At 48.1% G+C, this 22,989-nt stretch overlaps 1 protein-coding gene across 1 annotated transcript in view; it reads right to left on the reverse strand.

Annotated features, from left to right (window-relative positions):
* Positions 1–21,462: 21,462 nt before the first annotated feature.
* LOC142312837 (uncharacterized) overlaps positions 21,463–22,989 on the reverse strand; it is a 173,345-nt gene continuing 171,818 nt past the window's right edge. The window contains exon 13 of the mRNA XM_075351821.1: positions 21,463–22,508. Within this exon, the coding sequence (XP_075207936.1) occupies positions 21,796–22,508 (713 nt within the window). The 3' untranslated portion in view covers positions 21,463–21,795. The remainder of the gene's footprint in view (positions 22,509–22,989) is intronic.

Below are 22,989 nucleotides of genomic sequence, written 5' to 3' on the forward strand. Positions count from 1 at the left end.
TTATGCAACGTTAAAGAAATGTGCCTCCCGTTTTGGGAAGAGTTATTATTAAAAATGTAAATGTTTTACCGTTTACCATGTTATACAATTTTATGCTTTACAGAAAAAAGAAAAAGGAAAATAAAACCGGTGTTGGACGGGCAGCCCGAGGACGGTCTGCGTTTTGCTAAGGGGGAATGTGACGCCCTGGGCAAGCCAGGGGTCACAGGTCACAACACCACACGCACCCCACATTCCCTGCAGGTACACCAGCTAACCTAAAAATCCTTGTTGCCTTCCTCCAGGGGCTGGTGTTCACACCAGGGGGTGGAGCCAGGCGGTTGGTGTCCGCCCACCAAGGAGTTCACAGCTCTGGAGGCAGGAAGTACCAGGCAGATGAGATTAGCCCAGGCGGGGCTCGAGTGAAGATTAGCTCAGGGGGAGCTTGAGTGAGGAGCTAAGTGGAGGAGTAACTACAGAGTGTAGCTCAGGAGGGAGCTAGAGTGAAGTGAAACATCAGTGGAAGTGACAGAAAGCCTGAAGTTGGTCTGTGGCTGTGTGCCCGGACGGAGTCAGCAAGGTCAGCAGACGGCGGTGAAGGTCTGCAGTGGGACTGTCTGGAGGTTGCTGGAAGGACCACGGAGGCTGTGTGCTCGGGGGTCTGGAGCAGTATACGAAGGGCAGTCAGCACCAGGGCAGGGGCCTTTCGGATCCCGGCAAGGCTTGGAGTCGCCGTAAATTGCCAAATCCGTTAGTGAAGGGGACGTCTGTCTCCCAACAAGCAAGTCTTGATTGACGGCAAAGGTCCAACCACAACGGGGAAACACCGCCACCGCCAAGGCACCAGTTTCCCAGGGCCGGCGCCTGCGGCAAGAGAGTGGCTCCTCCGGTCCAGATTGTAGCCGGGGAGCGGGTAACCGGTGGGGATCCATCGCTACCAAACAGACATTTCAAAGGTGCAGGGAAGAGACCGTCACCGCTAACTGCAGGGAACCGCAGCACCGTGAACCGTCCGAGGGACCCGTCCAACCAGCCGTTTGTTTACCGAGAACTGTGTCGTGTTTACTGGCTGAGTGAGTACCTCAGTGCCGCAAGGCACAGCGCTGCCCCTGCGCCCCTGCACCTCACTGGGCCCCGGGATCACCAACCCCTACCCACGGAGGGACAACACAACAACTGGCTGCTCCGCCTCAGCATCCCCGGGACCCCCATATAGAGCAGCGGTGGTGTACACTCAATCACCACAACCGTGGGTGGCGTCACGGACAATAAATCCCCAAAACACCCAAACAACCCCCTTTTCACTCACGGGCGAGGAGTGCCGCTCGAGAAACCCCCGGGATCCGGCCCACCGCTCGAGCCACCACTGAGCAGCAGCAGCCGGACCCGAGCAGTGGGGGTGAGCGTAGTGTGCTGACACCCTCCTCCCCGCCCGCGACACAAACACCGCACAAGTTTGCGCGATGGCAAACTGCACCGACACGAGACACAGACATGAGATTTGGCCGAGCAGCGTGCATGATGACGGCAGCGTCATCACGTCAATCATGAAAAGAGGATGGCGAAGAAGGCCACAAGGAGGGACAGGAGACAAAAATGAGCAAGCCCATCTGAGCCCCACAGGTCATTAGCATACCTATTGGTCAGGTTTTATAAAGATATATTCAGGGTCTGCAAGGGGAGTTAGGGCACAAGGTACACCTTCATAGAATGCAGCCAAGGAGCTTCAGAAGGTGACACTTTTGGTTTCATAGTGAAAAAACTGGTGACAGGTTCCCTTCCTGACGAAGCCACGCCCGGTGAAACGCGCGTCGAGGCCCCGCCCACCGCCACCAGCCTGTCTGCTAGCACCTTCCAACATGTCTCAAGGTAATTTCCCTTAACTATACATTTAATTGACATGTTATCTTAGCGGTTACATAGGGAGAGAAACACACTGGTGACTATAATTAGTTTACTCTCAATTACATGGTTTCCCTACTTGTCTGGCTATCCGGTTTCTGATATTAACCCCTTGTTTCTAGCAGCCTCATTATACCAGCAGGTATAATATATATAATATAATATACCTGCTGGTGGTGTTTGTGCAACTCTGTGTGTCTGACGATTTTTAGATCTATTCGTCACTACGGTCTGTCCTTATGTCATGTGCACCTCATTAAAATGGATTTTGTATTTCACTAAGTACTTGTCCTTGGTCTCTTCTTTTACCAGTGGTCTTCCTCTCATCTCATTTATTGGTGTTTTTGACCACTGGGATATTTTTTGGTTTGCTGCTCCCTTTAAATAAAGTTGATGACCTAGAAAATAGGTCTCGACACAATAATCACCGACTGGTGAGTCTCCCTGAATCAATCCAGCAATCTGAATTTATGAATATCACATCAGAATGGCTGCCTAAGGCCCTGAACCTGGATGTACAGTCAGGCAAAATAGCTGTTGAAAGAGCAACACCAAGTGGGACCACCCAATAGAGAAAGCGACAACAGACCCCGACCGGTCATATTCAAAGTCCTCGACTTCCAAGACAAGACAAGGCTGCTGGCGGCCTTCAGGAGGAACCGGACCCTAACATATGACAACAACAAGCTTCTTCTATTCCAGGACTTCTCAGCAGCTCTGGTGGCAAAACGCAGAGCCTTTGGTCCTGCATGTAAAGCCCTGCTGGAAAAGAACATTAGATTCACTCTCCAGTATCCAGCTATCCTTCAGTTCACTATGGAGGGGAAATCGTGGGCGTTCGAGGATCCTGTTCTTGCCGTCCAAAAGCTACAAGCAACAGATGGAGCATCATAAGCCGTCAACCTGGATAGTAATATGTGACATCATAATCTTCTTGTTATGAGTATTCACATGTTTTGGTTTGTTATTATTGCAGTACTTTCCTGTAGGGTAAAGAATTGCAATGAATTCAATAGATTTGGGATACAGTTCAAGGGGTAAAGGGGACTCTGTGTGCGTACCTATGAGATATTTGTTAGTGTGGCGCCCCTGAGTGTCAGGTGCCACAGGGTACTACATCTAACCCCGGATTAATGGAAGACCAGTGCTGGTAAACACCACAGCACACACACAATCCACGCCCTTTTCCCCAGACTGGGTAACAGGCTAGAGATGGACCTGATGGGTGGTCAAATATTGGCTGGGACGCATCTAATCCACTAGTCAGAAACCTGGGAGGAGGAGGGGCTAGTCAGTGGAGTGGACGGAAGACAGACATCTTGTCAGATAGTAAAAAGTCAGACAGATGGTCAGTCAGAAGTTAACGTGCTGACAGAAAGTGTAAAGTGACTACTGAGTAAAAGGGGAGTACAGTTGCCAGGGAGAGGCTTCAGACTCACCTGATAACAATCTGTCCGGTGAGGGGACTATCAAGGACCTTACTGATGTTAGTGTCCGGGGCATAGCAGCAGAGACGGAACCTGGGAGCGAGGACAGAGGTCTGACCCAAGAGAGGTTCAAGCTGCCTGCCATACGGTCCAGTACAGAGACAACAGGAGGGGACCTTAAAACGCTCCAGGCCACGGGGACCCATCAACTACAGACGGGTGCATGAAAGTAAAGCTCACCAGTTCACTATACCGGCACTGGAACAAAGGAATACCGGATTGGTACAGACCAGCACAAACCGGGTAGCAGTAACTCCAAATCGGTGAGTTAAACTGCAGCCCCTGTGTTGTCTGAATTCTTCCTACACCTCTGCATCTATATACTACAACCTCCATCATCCTCCCCTGGGGCCTAGCTCTACTTGCAGAGTTACATCCAAGCTGCTTAATACCACCAGCCCCAGCAGTGAGCGAGACTTTGAAGCAGCGGCTTTTCCCATATAGCCGCATACCGCAAGTGGCGTCACGAAATAACACTTTATTTTTATTTATCCCTTGTACAAAATCCCCTTTTAAACGACCCCCAGGGTCACGGAGCCAGGCATCGGCCAGTGAACTATCCTAGTAATATACAGCCCGGAACAGAGTACCCCAAAGTCCTGGGGTACATCATTAGGAGGATTACCGTGCCCACTCGCTGGAATGGGTGGGGAATCACAATTTGGATTTTTAAAATTATCAGGTCTTTACCCAAACTGGGAATAGGATAATGGCAGACTCAGGGGTCACAAACGTGTTCACGTTACAGTCGTTACACTGGTGTTCGTGGAATGACAATGGTCTAAACTCCCCGGTAAAAAGAAAAAAGTCTTAAACTATTTGCATTGCTTAAACTTTCATATTATCTTTCTACAGGAGACACATTAGATTAGGGGTAACCACCCGCTCCTTCGCAATAAGAAATATGTCACATGCGCAGAAGCTTCGTACACCAAGAAACAAAGAGGGGTAGCTATATTAATTAACAAACATGTTAGTCAGGAAGTAATTGATATGATGAAAGACCCTATGGGGAGATTTCTTTTGGTTAAGCTTACCATAGAAGGTACCATCTATAGTCTAGTGCAGGGGTGGGCAATTAATTTTCCCATGGGGCTGCATGAGAAATTGGGATGGTTTTAGAGAGCCGGACTAATATAATTACCTCAGTTCTACCAAATACTGTATAAAGTATAGATACTATCCCTTCATAAACAAACAGTAAGTTACGGACTGTGTGACCCCTCGTGGCCCTGCATGCACACACGTTTTTTCTCCGGCAGCACGGGTGTCACACGGATCGCACACTGATATGATCTGTGTGACATCAGTGTGACAAGTACCAGAGAAAACACGGGTCTTTTTAATAAAAAGATTTTCTATATTTACCTCTCTCCAGCGCTGCTGTCTCTGGCTCTGCTGCCTTCCTCTCCTTATCGCCAGTAATTATACTCACTCAATATTCACTGCAGTGAGCAGCTGGAAGCAGTGACAGCGCTGGGGACCGCATAGCTGGGTGAGTATACAGGTGTGTGTGTTGAGAACCTGGAAGCCGGAGCATCTCGGGGACTCACTACAGTTCCCAATGAACTGTGATGAACCCGTGAAGCTGTAGCGTGGGTGTCACAGGGGGGGTCATCAGAGTTCATTTGAAACTCCGATGACCTCCTGGAGGTCACTGTGCTTGCAGAATACTCACCTGTCCCTGTGGTGATGTCCTCAACGGTGCTGTGCCTGGCGCTGTCACCACGATGCTACGGCTTCCAGGTCCTGAGTGTGGTGAATAATCGATGAATGAGCGGGGGTCAGGAGCGGGAGGCAGCAGAGCTGAAGAAAGCAGGTAAATATGGAAAATCTTTTTATTTCACAGATTCGTGTTTTCTCCGGTACCTGTCACACGTATGCAAACTGGTACCGGAGAAACGCAATCATGCCCTGTAATGGTGGCATGCAGCTGCAGGGGGCGGGGAGGGAGCGCGTGGTACCCGATGTAACTCCAGTACCACTCGCAGTTACGGGCTTTTTTCTGCGCTGATTCTAGGTACCAGACCCGCTCTAGTTATGTTTGAGCTCCACACAGAGCCAATGCCGGGAGCTCCACAATCAAGTGTCTGCTCTCAGCAGCAGGGGTGGAAACTGACAGCTTGGGGCCCCTGTGCAAAAAATTGTATCTGGCCCCCACTTGTATGGCGACAAAGCTGCATATAGTATAAATACACACACACATTTTATATATATATATATATATATATATATATATATACATATATATATACCGTGTTTTTCCAAAAATAAGACCTCCCCCAAAAATAAGCCCTAGCAGGGATTTTCAGCATTTTCGGAGAAAGGCTTAAATATAAGCCCTCCCCCGAAAATAAGCCCTAGTCCCGGATCAATAATGAAGTGTCCGTGCAGCTAAAAAAGTTACAGATACTGCAGGACACTTCATTATACACAGCGGCACCCGGCAATTACACTCACCCGACACTGAGCAGCAGGACCTGCAGTGATCGCACACCCGCACACATCAGCTCACACACACACACACACACAAAAACACACAATCAGATCACACACACACACACACACATGCACACCAGATCTCACACACAAACATCGGATCGCACACACAGTAGATCGCACACATAATCCGATCGCACACGCAAACATCAAATCACACACACACACAAACATTGGATCGCACACACACTCACCTCATCCAGTGACACCGATCTCTTCTCGCCGGGAGAATCCTGAGAGGCAGTGCGGTGCAGCGCGACGAACAGGACCTGTGGCCGGACACGTGACTTGCTCTCATTCCCTGCTGCCGTAAGTGCTGGATGTGATGTGATGTGTGTGTGTGTGTGTGTGTCTGATCTGCTGTGTGTGTCTGCAATCGGCTGTGTGTGTGTCTGCGATTGGCTGTGTTTTTCTGCGATCGGCTGTGTGTGTCTGCAATCGGCTGTGTGTGTGTCTGCGATTGGCTGTGTTTTTCTGCGATCGGCTGTGTGTGTCTGCTTTCGGATGTGTGTATCTGTGATCGGCTGTGTGTGTCTGTGATTGGATGTGTGTATCTGTGATCGGCTGTGTGTGCCTGTGATCGGATGTGTGTATCTGTGATCGGCTGTGTGTGTCTGTGATCGGATGTGTGTATCTGTGATCAGCTGTGTGTGCCTGTGATCGGATGTGTGTATCTGTGATCGGCTGTGTGTGCCTGTGATAGGATGTGTGTATCTTATCGGCTGTGTGTGCCTGTGATCGGATGTGTGTATCTGTGATCGGCTGTGTGCGCCTGTGATCGGATGTGTGTATCTGTGATCGGCTGTGTGTGCCTGTGATAGGATGTGTGTATCATATCGGCTGTGTGTGCCTGTGATAGGATGTGTGTATCTGTGATCGGCTGTGTGTATCTGTGATCGGCTGTGTGTGCCTGCGATCTGCTGTGTGTGATCTGCTGTGTATATCTGTGATCTGCTGTGTGTGTGTGTGTGTGAGATCTGCTGTCTGTGTGATCTGCTGTGTGTGATCTGCTGTGTGTGTCTGGGATCTGCTGTGTGTGTCAGCGTGTCAGCTAGCAGCAGGGTAGGACGGCATGCAGCACCAACCGGAGATCACAGGAGGACCTGGGAACCAGGCAGACGTCCTGGTCTGGTGAGTATGAGTCTCCTGGGAAGTGGGGGATCTGCTTTTTTGGGGGGTAAACTTACCCCCAACCGTGTTTCTCCAAGAATAAGACCTCCTCCAAAAATAAGCCCTAGTACTTTTTTGGGGGGCAAAAAAAATATAAGACAGTGTCTTATTTTTGGAAAAACACGGTATATAGACACACACACATACATACATACACACACAAATACACACATATATACTGTGTACATTATAAATATATATATACACATACATATACATATACATACGTATACACACACACACGCACTACATATATACACAAACAATCCCTATATACTACATCACTACACCCCTTATATACTACACCTGTAATATACATCACTACATCCCCATATACATCACTAGACCCCTATATACTACACCTGTAAAACTACATTCCCATATACTACATCACTACACCCAAATATTAGTCACTAGTTACCCCCCCCCCCCTCCCCACATTGTCCCCTCTGGTTACTAGTCACCACTCACCTCTCCCATCCTCAGGCACCTCCGTACGGGCCCCCCGCTCAGCTGCTTCTTCTCTTGTACAGGCCCTGGCTGCGCCGCTGCTGTTCTTGTAGGGGTCCCCGCCGCTGCTTCTCTCCGTACAGGCCCCGGCTGTTGCAGCTTCTTCTGCTGGGCGGGAACTTTTCAAATGACACACATGCGCGCGCCATACTGACGACATCAGTGCACGCGTGTGTGTCACAGAGAAAGGTGCCGGGCAGGGAACAGAGGACAGATTCCTGCGTTCCGCTGCCTACACTGTGCGGCCCTGCAGGATCGCTCCCTGCCTGGCACGCAGCGTGTGATGAGGGCAATGTGACCACGGGCCTCCCGGAGCCTGGAGCTCTGGACAACAGGTCATATTGCCCTCATCACTGATCGGCCAGCAAGGACGCCCTGAGCCAGGCGGGCCGGTCACAGAGAGTAGGCGGGCCGGATGTGGCCCGCGGGCCGCCCCTTGCCCAAGTCTGGTCTAGTGAATGTATACGTATCCAATGTTCCTGACCCCCGATTTCGAACCAGATTGTTGGACTACATAGCGAGCTGGGAGACACCTAATCTAATTATAGGAGGAGATTTTAATGAGGTTCATGATGCAATCTTGGATAAATCAAATGTTCAGTCAGTTTGTTTATCCACAATGCACAATTGCTTACAATATATTATGGACCATGTTGAGTTAGTACATGCATGGAGATTGCAACACCCAATAGATAAAGATTACTCACACTATTCACATGTTCACAATGCCTATGCTAGAATAGATTATTGGTTGATAAGTACCTCGCTGGTGTCACAGGTGATGTCTTCCAATTTTTTGGACATACATATATCGGATCATGCGCCAATTACTTTTAAAACCTCACTTACAAAAGCGATAGTACGGGAAAGAAAGTGGAGGTTCCCATTATATTTATACCATTGAGAGGATTTTAAAAAGTCTGTACAGAATTATTGGAGTTTCTACGAGAATGACAACAGCGAGCACAGAGAAAACACAAACCTGTTCTGGGCAGCTTCCAAGGTGGTGGTACAAGGTCATATAATTTCCTATGTTAGCCATAAACGCAAAAAATTATTGAAACGAACATTATCGGCCCAAAAATTACTTACACAAGCATACAAACAGTTTAAACTCAACAACAACCCCTGAACCAAACAAAAATTTCTAGAAGCAAAATAAGCAGCAGACACGCTGGCTCATGAAAATGCACTATATAATTTAGACTACCAAAAACACAGATACTTCAGATGGGGTAATAAACTGGGCAGGTTATTAGCATCCCATACAAAACCCTTTAGAATAGAATTCATAGAATAAAAAAGAAGGATGACACAATAGTGTCAAAGGATGGGGAGATATTGGAAGAGTTCAGAGATTGCGTTAAGGCCGCTTTACACGCTACGATTTATCTGACGATATGTCGTCGGGGTCATGGTTTTCGTGACGCACTTCCGTCATCGTTAGCGACGTCGTTGCGTGTGACACTTACGTACGACTCCGAACGATCGCAAATAGGTTGAAAATCGTTGATCGTTGACACGTCGTTCAGTTTCAAAATATTGTTTGTCATTTGGAGCGCAGCAGAATATTGCTTTGCTTGACACCCTGCCAACGACAAACAACATCCACACGACCGCCTTGGTCAAACAATATATCGCTGAATGATGTAGCGTCATTTGTAAGATGTGTGTGTGTGTGTGACCGCTACAAAACGACCTATGAGCACTCTCGGCAAATCGTAACAACGATCTGGGCGTGTTACACGCTAGCGATATCCTTGTGTGTAAAGCAGCCTTTAGCTCTCTGTATAGAGCACAATCGGGAGAGAGGATTGCGGAGTCAAATTTCTTTCTTGCTCTGAGGAACTGCAGAGAGGGAATTGCTATATGTTTGATTATCAATGAAGGGATTTAGAACTTTTTTCTATGGTTTGTTAGGTCGTTAAAGAACTAAATTATTGTTATTGGTGTTATCCAATTAATTATTCTCTGTGTTCCGAGGCCTATACAATTAATATATTTGGTGTGACGTATCTGGGTTACGCAAAATAAGAGATAGATTTTATTTCTACTATAGGATATGGACTAAATTTGTTTTGAGATATCTAAGGAATAATTGCTCTTTTCTAACTATAGATCATTGAAGTCTTGATTGCTGTATTCCGTATATAGCTGATACCTACAATTAGGGTATGTGCACACGTTGGTTTTTTTTCCGCGCGGAAAAAAACGCACCCTCTGGCAGAGGGGAGAATTGTAAACAATGCTTTTTGAGAAACAACGCATCGAAAACGCATGCGTTTTTCATGCGTTTTTCATGCGTTTTTCATGCGTTTTTTTAGGTGCGTTTTTTAAGACTTGTCAGTGATAATAAAGTTGGTTGAACACAGACCTTTGGAAAAAAAAACCTGTGATGTCATTTCCTTCTCCACATTCTGTTTGGATAAATGGGAGGGCTTGGAATGGAAGGAGCACCATTTGAATTTTGGAAAAGTTGAAATAAACTTCGCGCACCAAGCCCCTTAGGTACCTATACGTCAGAAAACCCCCACAAGTGACCCCATTTTGGAATCTGCACCCATCAAGGATTTTATTCAGGAGTATATTAAGCATTTTGAATCCACAGCTACTTCACCCAAAATGTTGCTGTAGCAACAATATTCTCACTTTTAGGCCCGCTTCACATGTCAGTGAAAAACACTGACGTTTTTCACTGGCGTGTAAAACACGCACATGTCCCTCCGTGTGCCGTGAATCACGGCACACGTGGGTTGTCTAAGTGCAATCCGGGCTCCGTTCTCCGTGGCCCGTGATTGCACTTAGAGATTAACTCACCTGCACCCGCTCCCGCTCTCCATGGTGCTGATCGCTCCCGCGGTGCAGCATCCAGCCGGCGCTGACCCCCGCAGCAGCTGCTTCCGGGTTGGCTGTGTCGTGCATCATGAATATGCGCGACAATAATCAGCCGGCACAGAAGGAACAGGGAGGACGGGCTGCAGAGGACATCGCTGGAGCCGGGTGAGTTAAAATGTTTTTTATTTTAAAAGCACGTTTTTTTCTGGCACGTGTTTCACGGATCACACCACTGCGTGGTCCGTGGGACATCAGTGATGCCAGAAAAAAATGGACATGTCTCCGTGCGGCAATCACGCACACGCGGGTACGCCGCATGGAGACACGTGCAGTGAAAAATCACTGACGTGTGAGCAGACCCATTCATTATAATGGGTCTGCGTATGTCAGTGATTCTGGTACGTTTAAAAAAAAGCACAAACGTCCCAGAATCACTGACGTGTGAAAGGGGCCTAAGGCTATGTGGCCATGATCCAGCGACACGGCGTCTAGTACACAGTGCCAGCCTTCCTGCAGCTGCCCATGCCCACGATTTGGGTTCAGGCTGCTGTGGAGCTCTATGCTACCTGCAGAGAACACTCGTCTCCGCAGCATAAATTGACATGCTGAGGCTCGGGAAGCCACGCTACCGGTCAGTTTATGCTGCGGAGAAAAGAAGCACAGTGGGCATGGGATCTCCAAAAATCCTTCCACTGTGCTTCTACTGCACAACGCAGCGTTATGGACGCAGGGAAAACACTCAGCGCCCATAACGCTGCAAACCCTGATTGTGGACACACAGCCTAAAAAGCGTCAATGGATGAAGGGATGTCAAATATATAGAACGTCCTACCCCCGCCTGCATATTCTAAGCTGGCACCTTTAGTACCTTTCATGTGGCACTAAAGGGTGCCTAGCTTAGTATTTATCCAATAAAAAAAAAAAAAATTAAAAAAATGGCGTGGGGTCCCCCCTATTTTTGATAGCCAGTCAGGGTAAAGCAGACAGCTGTAGCCTGCAAACCACAGCTGGCAGCTTCATCTTGGCTGGTGATCAATTTGGAGGGCTCCCCATGTTTTTTTTTTTATTTATAAATAAAGAATAAAAAAAAAAATAACGTGGGGTCCCCCCAAATTAGATCACCAGCCAAGGTGAAGCTGACAGCTGGGGTCTGGTATTCTCAGGGTGGGAAGAGCCATGGTTATTGGACTCTTCCCAGCCTAAAAATAGCAGGCCGCAGCTACGTATCCCCCATTTTCTAGGAGGGCAGACCCTCCATTTGAGGAGAGTGGGTGCAAAAATCTGCACCCACTCTCCCCGGGTCACAGCTGCAGAGTGCGAGCAGCCAGCACAGCTCACACTGAACACTGTGCTGGCTGTCAGCTGCTCTGCTCATGTGACCGGCCGGCGTCTGCTGTGAAGGAGGAGGGGGCCGCGGGGGATCAGCGCTGCGACCGGACAGGTATGTATGACACCGGGGGGAATTGGGGTGAACGGGCAGGGCCTGGGGAACAGTTTTCTGTCGCATGTGTTATTGCACATGCGACAGAAATCATAGGAGCAGGGCGGCCGGTGCGCTACTGTGCGCGCGGCCATGTTGGATTTTCGGGAGGGGGCTCGGGGACTCGGGGGTCGGGGCGGGCACTTTGGCGACACCGGGGGCTTTGCCAGGAAGTGAGGTCAACAGGAAGCCTCTTGACCTCACTTCCAGGTAAATGCCTGCGTTCTGGCGTGCCGACAAAGGCCGCGGACCGCAACAAAAAAGCAGCTCCATGCGGTGTAGCTGCGTTCTGACCCCGCATCATTGATTTAATGGGGGAGAGAACGCAGCCACAACGCACAAAAGAAGTGACATGCTGCTTTTCTTTCCGCACCGATTTTTGGCATCCAAAACGCTGCGGAAAGAAACGCAGCATGTGCACTGATTTTTCAGCTTTCCCATACACTTTGCTGGGAAAGCTGAACGCATGCAATTTGCCACTGAAACGCTGCGGTTCAAAACGCAGCGTTTCCGCGGTAAAAAACGCATCGTGTGCACACAGCCTTATAAGTTGTTTCGGAACGGTTGGATATGGACTAAAATTTTGCTTTTTTATGTGTTTTTTTCAGGTATCAAACAATTGATCTTTTTGCCTCATAATAAAAAAAAAAAAACCCTGATGATCCCCTACTGCTACCTACAAGTTCAGGAAGGGGTGAAACGCGTTGGAATTTACCGTACTATCAGGGTGATGTTCGAGATATAACGTCCCCTTATTATGACCTATTGAAACTTACTACAGTAAGAGATAAGAAAAGATCAGTCCAATATTATATGGAATTGATGACAAAGACTTGAATTTCTTTTCATAAATATTCTTACTAGGATTGCAGTCTATTTCAAAACAGTTTCACACCAGTCTTTATGTCATGTCTGTCCTGTTTAATGTCACAAAATGAAGCATGTTGGAGAACTTTGGTGGTGGGTGCTAAAGATAGTGTCCAGGGCCTATTAGGGCAAGTCATCGTGGAGCGGGGGTTGTCCAAAAAAGTAGGACACCCTCCGTTGTAAGGAAGGGTAAGAATAGAGTATTGATAAGTGAGAGATTGCTCCATTTCTATATCCCATATAGATTTAATATTAACTTGCACTTTAACACTTTAAATTTACACTCTGGAAATATGTTGTGTCTATCTGATATTTAATAAAAAAAATTTAAGAGGTTTATTTTTGTAGTAGGTTTGTTTTTTAGTCAAATTTCTTGCAAGAACCATTGGCCCCGTCATTAACAACAGATCAAAAAACTGTACTTAACAAACTCATACATATATCGGAAATTATACAAGCCATTGCCACTCTTAAATTAGCTAAAGCGCCGGGGACAGATGGATTCAGTAATGAATATTATAAGATTTTGGGTCCCTCAATTAATCCACATCTATGTGCATTATTTAATAATATAGTCCAAACCAAAACAATCCCAAATGGATTTAATCAAGCAAGTATTATTGTTTTACCCAAGCCAGGCAAGGATCCCCTACAGGTAGAGGGCTACAGACCTACAGTATATCTCTACTAAATTTGGATTTCAAAATTTTTACCAAAAGCCTAGCAACAAGGTTACAGCAGATAATCTCGGACCTCATACTTCCCTGTCAGACAGGGTTTTTACATGGCAAATCTGTCACTTATAATATCAGAACACTGATAGGAGTAATATCATACGGTAGACAACATAAACACACCAAACAGTTAATAGTAAGCCTGGATGCAGACAAGGCTTTTGACAGAGTCTCATGGGATTACCCGCATGGTCTTCTGGATTTTAGACAGTTTGGACCCTGGTTCTGTAAAGCAATCAGAATGATATATAAAAAGCCTCAGTCTAAACTGTCAATAAATGATACACCTTCAAAGCTTTTTGAGATTCAAAAGGGACAATGTAGGGGTGTCCGTTGTCGCCCCTGCTCTTCAACCTAGCTCTGGACCCCTTATTGAGGGCTTTGCAAAATCTACCATCATTCCATGGAGCAAAGGTAGGCTCAACATCAATAACACTCCTGGCCTTTGCAGATGATATCTTATTATTTATAGCTAATTTTATGCAGGCAATGCCGGTGATAATGAACACGTTAAAAGACTTTGGAGAGACCACTGGGTTTAAACTCAACTACAGTAAATCAGAGGCGCTGGCACTTTTTAAATCTGGAAGGAGTGATAGTTCTTCATTCCCGTTCAAATGGAGGGCAAACTCAATAAGATACCTAGGCATTCAGCTACCGGACGATCCCTCAACGCTATATAAGATCAACTAAAAACCCCTGATTACATCCTTGATACAGCTAATCCAATCCTGGAAACATTTAGCTATTTCATTCTCAGGTAGATGCCATGGTAAAATGGTAGCTTTTCCTAAAATATTATACCTATTTCAAACATTACCCCTTCTGCTGCATAAAACAGATGTTAAATTATTAAACACTGCATTTCTCAAATTCATTTGGGGGCATAAGGGGCGTACAAGTATAAACCTGACAAAGTTACAATTACCTAGGGAGGAGGGGGGCATCAACATGCCGGATTTGGGCAGATACAACCTGTACCGCCCCGCGGCCTCGGCTGCGACCGTCGAGCCGCTCGGGTCCGTGCTCGTACTGCAGGTGGTGGCTCGAGCCTCTCAAGGACCCGGGGTCACGTCGCTCTGCAAGGGGTAGTCGCGGTGCACGCAGGGGTTTTGGGTGGTTGTTTGGTGGATTTAGCAAAGTTCGTGACTCCACCCACGGGTTGTGGTGATTGTATGGTGGACACCACCGCTGCCGTTGACTAGGCCTCCCGGGGACGGTGTTATGCAGCTTGGTGTTAACCCCTCCGTGGGCAGGGGCGATGGTCCCGGGGGCCTGCGGAAAGGTGAGGGCCGGGGTGCAGGGCGCAGGGTCGCGGTGCAGAGCAGGGCGGTGCCTGACGGCACTGGTGTACTCACTCTGACACAAGATAGCGGAGTCTCTAGTAAACCAAATGGTAGAATGGACAGGGCCCACAGCCGGCTGCGGTGTTCACCCTGGACAGGCTTGTGATGGCTGACATTTCCCTGCACCTGTGTTATGTAGTTTTGACTCCCATGCCTGGGCACCGGTAGTCCGCTCCCCGGCTTGTAAGTGTCGTAGGAGCCCGTTTGCCCGCAGGCGCTGGCCCATTGGATCTCTGGCCTCTGGCGGTGGCACTTATCCGGGATGGTTGGGCTGTTGCCGTCAATCGGGACTTGGGTGGGAATGAACCCCTGAGGTCCAGACCGCAATCAGTAAATTCGACTATCAGGGCGGCTTCTAGCTGTTAAAAAATATACTCTTAAATATATTTTTCTTCAAATACGTAAAGGCGCATGAATGAAAAGACCTCAAAAATGTAAAAATAAATGTTTGTTATCTATTTAAAAATGGTTGCCAGGGTTCAGTTACAGAAAGGAAAAATAATATACTTTGATAGCCTACGCAAAGAGTTCATTTAGTCCATAATGATCAATGGGAAGTCTTTACCCATCTTTCTTTGGTTCCTGAACGGCAATGCAGGGGATGTCATCTCTTAGCGTGTCTTCATCTTTGCAGCCTCGAGTCTTCTCACAGCAGGCAATGTGGGGAGCGAGCAGTAGCCCCCTCGATCGTGCATTATATACCAGCTGTTCAGACCATATAGGGCATTCTAGTGTAACACAGTTGAATATAGTTCCATATTACGGAACCTTCTGGAAACTTCGGGAAGCTTCGGGAAGGATTCAAATATATCCCTCCATGCTCAGCACTCAAGTATATTCAATATGGGCATTTTAATATTTATCCCTTATAAACTTTATTAATAACCTATGCCCTCCAACATAAACAGAACTATGAACGTATATGTCTTACTATGAAATATTTGATAACTTGATGTATTCATTTCAATGTTTTTACACTAGCCTAGTCGGGGTCTGAGTACCCTGCCTGGTGCTTGGCTCCAATCGGCTCCCAAGTTCGGTACCGGCGGGCCACCGCCCGACCCCGATCCTACGGTTCCACCGACCGTTCACCAACTCCTGCAGATGGCCACCACCGTCTGCCGACCTTGCTGGAGGTGCCTGGGCTCCGACCCAAACACCTAAACAGTCCGTGGCAGGCCTGGTCCCAGGTCTGCCCTTCACTTCTCCTCTCTCCTCCACTCTCCACTCACTACTGTCAACTCACTGCTGTCTGTGTTTTTCCCGCCTCCAGGCCTGTGAACTCCTCGGTGGGCGGGGCCAACCGCCTGGCTCCGCCCCACCTGGTGTGGACATCAGACCCTGGAGGGTGGCAACGTGGCAACAAGGGTTTCTGTTTGACTGTTGTCACCTGTCCGGGGAAGGGGTGTGTGTGGTGTTAGGTCTGTGACTACCTAGCTAGTCCAGGGCGTCACACATTCCCCCTTGGTTTAACGCAGACCATCCACGGGGTGCCCATCCATCACCGGTTTTATTTTTCTGAAAAAGATATAAACAATTGAAAAACATTCAAACAAGCACTTTTCATTTCTTCCCTTACGGGAGGCACATTACTTGAACCATTACAACGGGAACATTTTTATTTATAACAGGAACGGGTCCATGTCCTTCCGCTTTCCCACCCAAGCAACCTGCACCTTGATGCTGCCCCTAAGAAATGGGCAGCACCCCTTTTCCCCAGTCCGGAAACAGGAACCTGGCCAGGCTACCCAAGCGAGAACGGGTACGGTACTTCGCACCCGGCAGTCATTCAGAGGCCCCACGTCCAAGGGGACCCCTGACCCGGAGGATGGTCACCGGTTCTGATGGTGACCGGACCCCAGCCTGCTCAGCTGCGGGTCCCTCCTCCAACCAGCCTCTCCGGAGACTGGCAGTCGCTGGAAGGTCAATTGGGGCATTATTTACAAGCCGAATAGTTATTGGGTGGCTTGCTAGTTCTCAGCCTTGTCTTTGGGGGATAGGGACAACATCAGTCCCAACGGGGACGAGCGCTTCAGTAGCCGGGTCCTGCTACCATCAAACAATGTAGGTCCCAACGGGGACTTGCTGTAGGGTCCCAACGGGGACTAAATCTTTTGAATAAGGTGAATGCCTTACTCCCCCTCAATATAGGGAGAGGGTGGCGGGGAGAGGCGGGCGTGTAGCTGAGCACCCTTGCACGCCGTCCTTTCACCCAAGGCTTGCACGGAGATTTGGGACATCTGGGATTCACGGGCCTCACCGTGAACGGGTCGGCGGGTCTGGAAGGGTCTGATCCTGCCGAGGTGCTTTCCCCGAGGCGGGCCTCTCATTTGCCCTCACCACGGCTACCATCTCTCGTATCTCCTGCTTCCAGCCCAGAGCTTGCTGCATTGACTCGACCCGTACTTGGATACAGAATTGCGCCAACTTTCTTTCCAGCCACGTCGCTGTTCCTGGCGGCAACTGGCCCCATGCCGCCTCAGCTTCAGCGTCTTGGGCGGGCGCCGCTCCCACAACCCACGCGGGAACTGTAGCTTCTCCTTTCCCGCTAGTGGTTTTCCCTGCAGGCGGATCTCCGCGGGCCGGTAAGGCAGACCCCGCTACCGGTGCTGGTGGCAGCAGACCGGGCGGGGGAGTAGCGGCGATCGACCCCGACAACGGGGGAGGCAGTATAGGGGGTCGGGGCAGACCGGGTCCCTCGGCCGCAGCGGCAGGTCCCTCGGGGACACAGGGGCGTGGGTCGCCCATCCACTCCTCTAAGGCTGCCTTTACCTCGTACGCCCGTGCGGCCGCAGCCAGCTCCTCCACCTCGGCTGTCCATCGCTCCATCAGGAGAAGCACCTGGGCCTGATTGCAGTAGCATATTGCCGCGGTCCGGGCTTTCATCCACGTCGCTGATCCAGGCAGGCGCTTCGGAATTTCAGGGTTGCCGGACGAGTTGGACATCTTGCAGAGTGCTCGGGTTCCAGGAACAAGATGGATGCAGAGTCCTGGCATCCCTACTTCTTATGCCCGTGGTTACATGGGGCCAGATCTTCACCCGCCCCCCCTTGGTCTTTCTGCAGCACTTCTCTCTGTGGGGGCGGGGCTTCACTTTCGCGCCCTCACTGCTCGGAGAAGACGACTCGAGCGGGAAACTTTCGCGCCCAAAATGGCGGATCTTCAGATTTTTCAGCGGGACGGCGCTTATGGGAACCACAAGGCGCACTTCTACTGGTAAGTAGACTGGATCGATCCTGTTCGTGACGCCAGAAGAGGTCGATGTGTACCGCCCCGCGGCCTCGGCTGCGACCGCCGAGTCGCTCGGGTCCGTGTTCGTACTGCGGGTGGTGGCTCGAGCCTCTCAAGGTCCCGGGGTCACGTCGCTCTGCAAGGGGTAGTGGCGGTGCACGCAGGGGTTTTGGGTGGTTGTTTGGTGGATTTAACAAAGTTCGTGACTCCACCCATGGGTTGTGGTGATTGTATGGTGGACACCACCACTGCCGTTGACTAGGCCTCCCGGGGACGGTGTTATGCAGCTTGGTGTTAACCCCTCCGTGGGCAGGGGCGATGGTCCCGGGGGCCCGCGGAAAGGTGAGGGCCGGGGTGCAGGGCGCAGGGTCGCGGTGCAGTGCCTGACTGCACTGGTGTACTCACTCTGACACAAGATAGCGGAGTCTCTAGTAAACCAAACGGTAGAATGGACGGGGCCCACAGCCAGCTGCGGTGTTCTCCCTGGACAGGCTGGTGATGGCTGTCGTTTTCCTGCACCTGTGTTATGTAGTTTTGACTCCCGTGCCTGGGCACCGGTAGTCCGCTCCCCGGCTTGTAAGTGTCGTAGGAGCCTTTTTGCCCGCAGGCGCTGACCCGTTGGATCTCTGGCCTCTGGCGGTGGCACTTATCCGGGATGGTTGGACTGTTGCCGTCAATCGGGACTTGGGTGCGAATGAACCCCTGAGGTCCAGACCGCAATCAGTAAATTCGACTATCAGGGCGGCTTCTAGCCTAGTTGGGGTCTGAGTACCCTGCCTGGTGCTTGGCTCCCCAGTTCGGTACCGGCGGGCCACCGCCTGACCCCGATCCTACGGTTCCACAACCGTTCACCAACTCCTGCAGATGGCCACCACCGTCTGCCGACCTTGCTGGAGGTGCCTGGGCTCCGATCCAGACACCTAAACAGTCCGTGGCAGGCCTGGTCCCAGGTCTGCCCTTTACTTCTCCTCCTCTCTCCTCCACTCTCCACTCACTACTGTCAACTCACTACTGTCTGTGTTTTTCCCGCCTCCAGGCCTGTGAACTCCTCGGTGGGCGGGGCCAACCACCTGGCTCCGCCCCACCTGGTGTGGACATCAGACCCTGGAGGGTGGCATCAAGGGTTTCTGTTTGACTGTTGTCACCTATCCGGGGAAGGGGTGTGTGTGGTGTTATGTCTGTGACTACCTGGCTAGTCCAGGGCGTCACAAACCTTGCAGCAAATTTCCGTTACATTTTGGACTGGATTAGGGGGAAATCTCTCTTTGCTAATGTTCAATTGGAACAACAACTGTATCCACACAGTGCATTAACAGCTTTGATGCATTTGAAGGGTGATGAAATTCCGAATGAGATTAGAGAGCATCCAACAATATGGCGCACAATTCAAACATGGAAAAAGATATGGCAATTGTGTGGAGCAAGTGCCTGGGACTCACCATACCAGCCTTTTGTAAGGAACCCGAGGTTCCTCAACGGCAGGACGGCGTTACAATATGATACATTGGCATGGCAAGGATGTGTTTTTGTAGCAGACTTACTAAACAGTTACAGCAGTCAGACTGTGGAATGCCCTACCACAAGAGGTAGTGATGGCAGACACTATAACAGCTTTTAAAAAAGGGCGGGATGATTTCCTCAGTACACAAAACATTGTTGGTTATAAGTGACTAAAGGCCACTTTACACGCTGCGACATCGCTCAAGCCATCTCATTGGGGTCACGGAATTTGTGATGCACATCCGGCCGCTGTAGCGATGCCGTTGCGTGTGACACCTATGAGCGATTTTGAATCGTTGTAAAAACGTGCAAAATCACTCATCGGTGACATGGGGGTCCATTCTCAAATATCGCTGCTGCTGCAGTTACGATGTTGTTCCTCGTGCCTGCGGCAGCACACATCGCTCCGTGTGACACCGCAGGAACGAGGAAGCTCTCCTTACCTGCCTCCCGCCCGCAATGCGGAAGGAAGAAGGTGGGCGGGATGTTCGTCCCGCTCATCTCCGCCCCTCCGCTTCTATTGGGCGGCGGTTCAGTGATGCAGCTGTGACGCCGAACGAACCGCCCCCTTAGAAAGGAGGTGTTTCGCCGGTCACAGCGACGTCGCTAGGCATGTAAGTAGTGTGACGGGTCTGGGCGATGTTGTGCGCCACGGGCAGCGATTTGCCCATGTCGCACAATCGATGGGGGGCGGGTACCCACGCTAGCGATATCGGTACCGATATCGTAGCGTGTAAAGTGGCCTTTAGGGACAAAATGTAGAATTGGTGGAGGAAGGTTGAACTACATGGACCTAGGTCTTTTTTCAACCTTTGTAACTATGAAGACCCTGGGTATTTAATACACTCATATGAGACATTGTCACAGCGCTTTCAAGCTCTTGTTGGAAACCTTTTTTTGTTCTTCCAAGCACGCACTTTTGCACAGAAATGTATTGCTAATTAACCACTACTTGAGCGAAGGACAGATCTAGATACATTTCTGAGACAAGCTAGGATGCAGATTTTCTCAACTAGTCATATATATGCAAGATTAAGATCGCATTGGTTGTGGGAGACAGGAGTTGACGTGGGCCTTTCCAGTGGGGAAGGTTATGCCAGAATATAAAACTGAGGATTTCTTAAAAGCTACATTGATTCAAAGGAAATTTTTATCAGCTAGCAGTTACACCGACACGGCATGAATGATTTTTTATAGGGCCTACGTCACCCCCTATAGTCAATCAAAAATAAATCCAGGAACAAACTATATATGCTCTAAATGTGACATGGAGAAGACATTTATTTCATCACCTTTGGGAGTAAGCAAGGATTCGGGGGTTTTAAAGGAGCATCCATTCAGTTGTACAAACCACATATAACATTAAATTCCCATTGACGCCACAACGGCCATCTTCAACATTCTTGAGGAGGATCAACTAAAAAAATACCAAGACATACTAAAGCAGCTCTCATTATATGGGCCTCGGCCAGTAGGAAAAGTATACTACATAAGTGGCTCAGCCCGGAAACCCCCAACATTACCACTCATTCAAACAAAGGTTATGGTCATATTTAAAATGGACTAGCTGGATGCTCTTTCGGACAAAGAAAAGTTGGCAAAGAGGTTCTTTGAAATATGGTCCCCATTCATACCCACATTACCAGGTGTCATTGAACCAGGTTTAGATCTCAGTTTGAACACACATCGTGGTACCTGTTACAAATTATAAGTGGACACAACCCAATCCCATATTAATAGACGCTATAAGTTAGAGGGCGCATGCAGAGAGGGGGGGTGGTGGTGGGGACTGTTTGGCTTATTCTGATATATTAATGGTTTAACTATGGTTATTATAAAAAGAAGTTTAAAAAAAGAAATATATACCCAAACACAAAGATGTACGCTTTAAATGCAGATGTTTAATAAGGATTTGTAACAAGTTTGAAAGGAAGTTGCCCAACTATCACTTGCTCTAACATCAAGTGTGGAAAGACAAAATTGTATCTGATCGGAACTTCTAGTTTCTCAACTGGTCTTCTCTAATTAATCAGACAGCCCATTAATTAGAGGAGTCCAGCTATATGATTGGCTTGCAACTGTCCTAATAATTTAGAGCAGTCTCTCCAAAACCAATATATGGTTATTGCTAGTAATTGTATACATTTTCTATTTATTTGGTTTTCTAAATTGCTTTTCCTTTCTTTTGATTTGTTACTTTGACGATGACTTATATTATCTCTTGTACATGCATATAAAATGGATTATAGAAATAGCTACTTTCCTGTGTGCTTTGTTTGATGTTTAACTAGATTTGATTTGTTTGTAAATCGTTTCTCACATTGTGAACATGAAAATTTCTTCTCCCCTGTGTGAATTATTTGATGTGCAACAAGATGTGTTTTCCTATGAAAACATTTTCCACAATTTGAACATAAAAATGGCTTCTCCCCTGTGTGAGTTCTCTGATGTCTAAAAAAATCTGATTTGTCAGTAAAACATTTTCCACATTGTGAACATGAAAAAGGCTTCTCCCCTGAATGAATTCTCTGATGTGTAACAAGACATGATTTTTGTTTAAAACAATTTCCACATTCTGAACATGAATATGGCTTCAACCCTGTGTGAATTCTCTGATGTGCAGCAAGATAGGATTTATCCATAAAACATTTCCCACATTCTGAACATGCATATGGTTTTTCCCCTGTGTGTATTCTCTTATGTGTAAAAAGATATGATTTATTTCTAAAAAATTTCCCACATTCTAAACATTCAAAAGGCTTTTCCCCTGTGTGAATTCTTTGATGTGTAACAAGATATGATTTATGTCTAAAATATTTCCCACATTCTGAGCATAAATATGGCTTCACACCTGTGTGAATTCTTTGATGTACAACTAAAACGGATTTCTCTTTAAAACATTTCCCACATTCAGAACATGAAAATGGCTTCTCCCTTCTGTGAATTCTCTGATGTCTCTCAAGATGTGCTTTCCTTGTAAAATATTTCCCACATTCTGAACATGAAAATGGTTTCTCCTCGATGTGTATTTGAGTTTCAATAACGCTTCTGTGATTTTTGTTTTGCTTATTGCTCCTTGATGAAGCAGGAGAAAGGATCTGTTGTAAAGGATCAGTTGGTAGAGTTTCACTGTAAATGGTTGGAGGTTTATCTGGGATAACGGTATATTCTTCACATATATCTGGTGTAATACCATGATCATCTACCGCAAAATCTGAAAATATCACAAGTCTCTCTGAGCTTCTGGTACAGTCATCTGCCAAGAAAAAAAAACCTGATGTATTATTTGTCAATAAGATCGCCTTGAAATTATATTTTAATATTGATAGTTTGTAACATTTCCAGACAAATTGTAATAATTAAATTATCAACTGGCTAGAACAATATATATCAAAGTAGGGACTAACAGATTATAATGTTTGGCCACCAAACTGTGCTCAGGTTTTCAA

This window comes from Anomaloglossus baeobatrachus, chromosome 5 (genome assembly GCF_048569485.1).
Source record: "Anomaloglossus baeobatrachus isolate aAnoBae1 chromosome 5, aAnoBae1.hap1, whole genome shotgun sequence".
NCBI lineage: Eukaryota > Metazoa > Chordata > Amphibia > Anura > Aromobatidae > Anomaloglossus > Anomaloglossus baeobatrachus.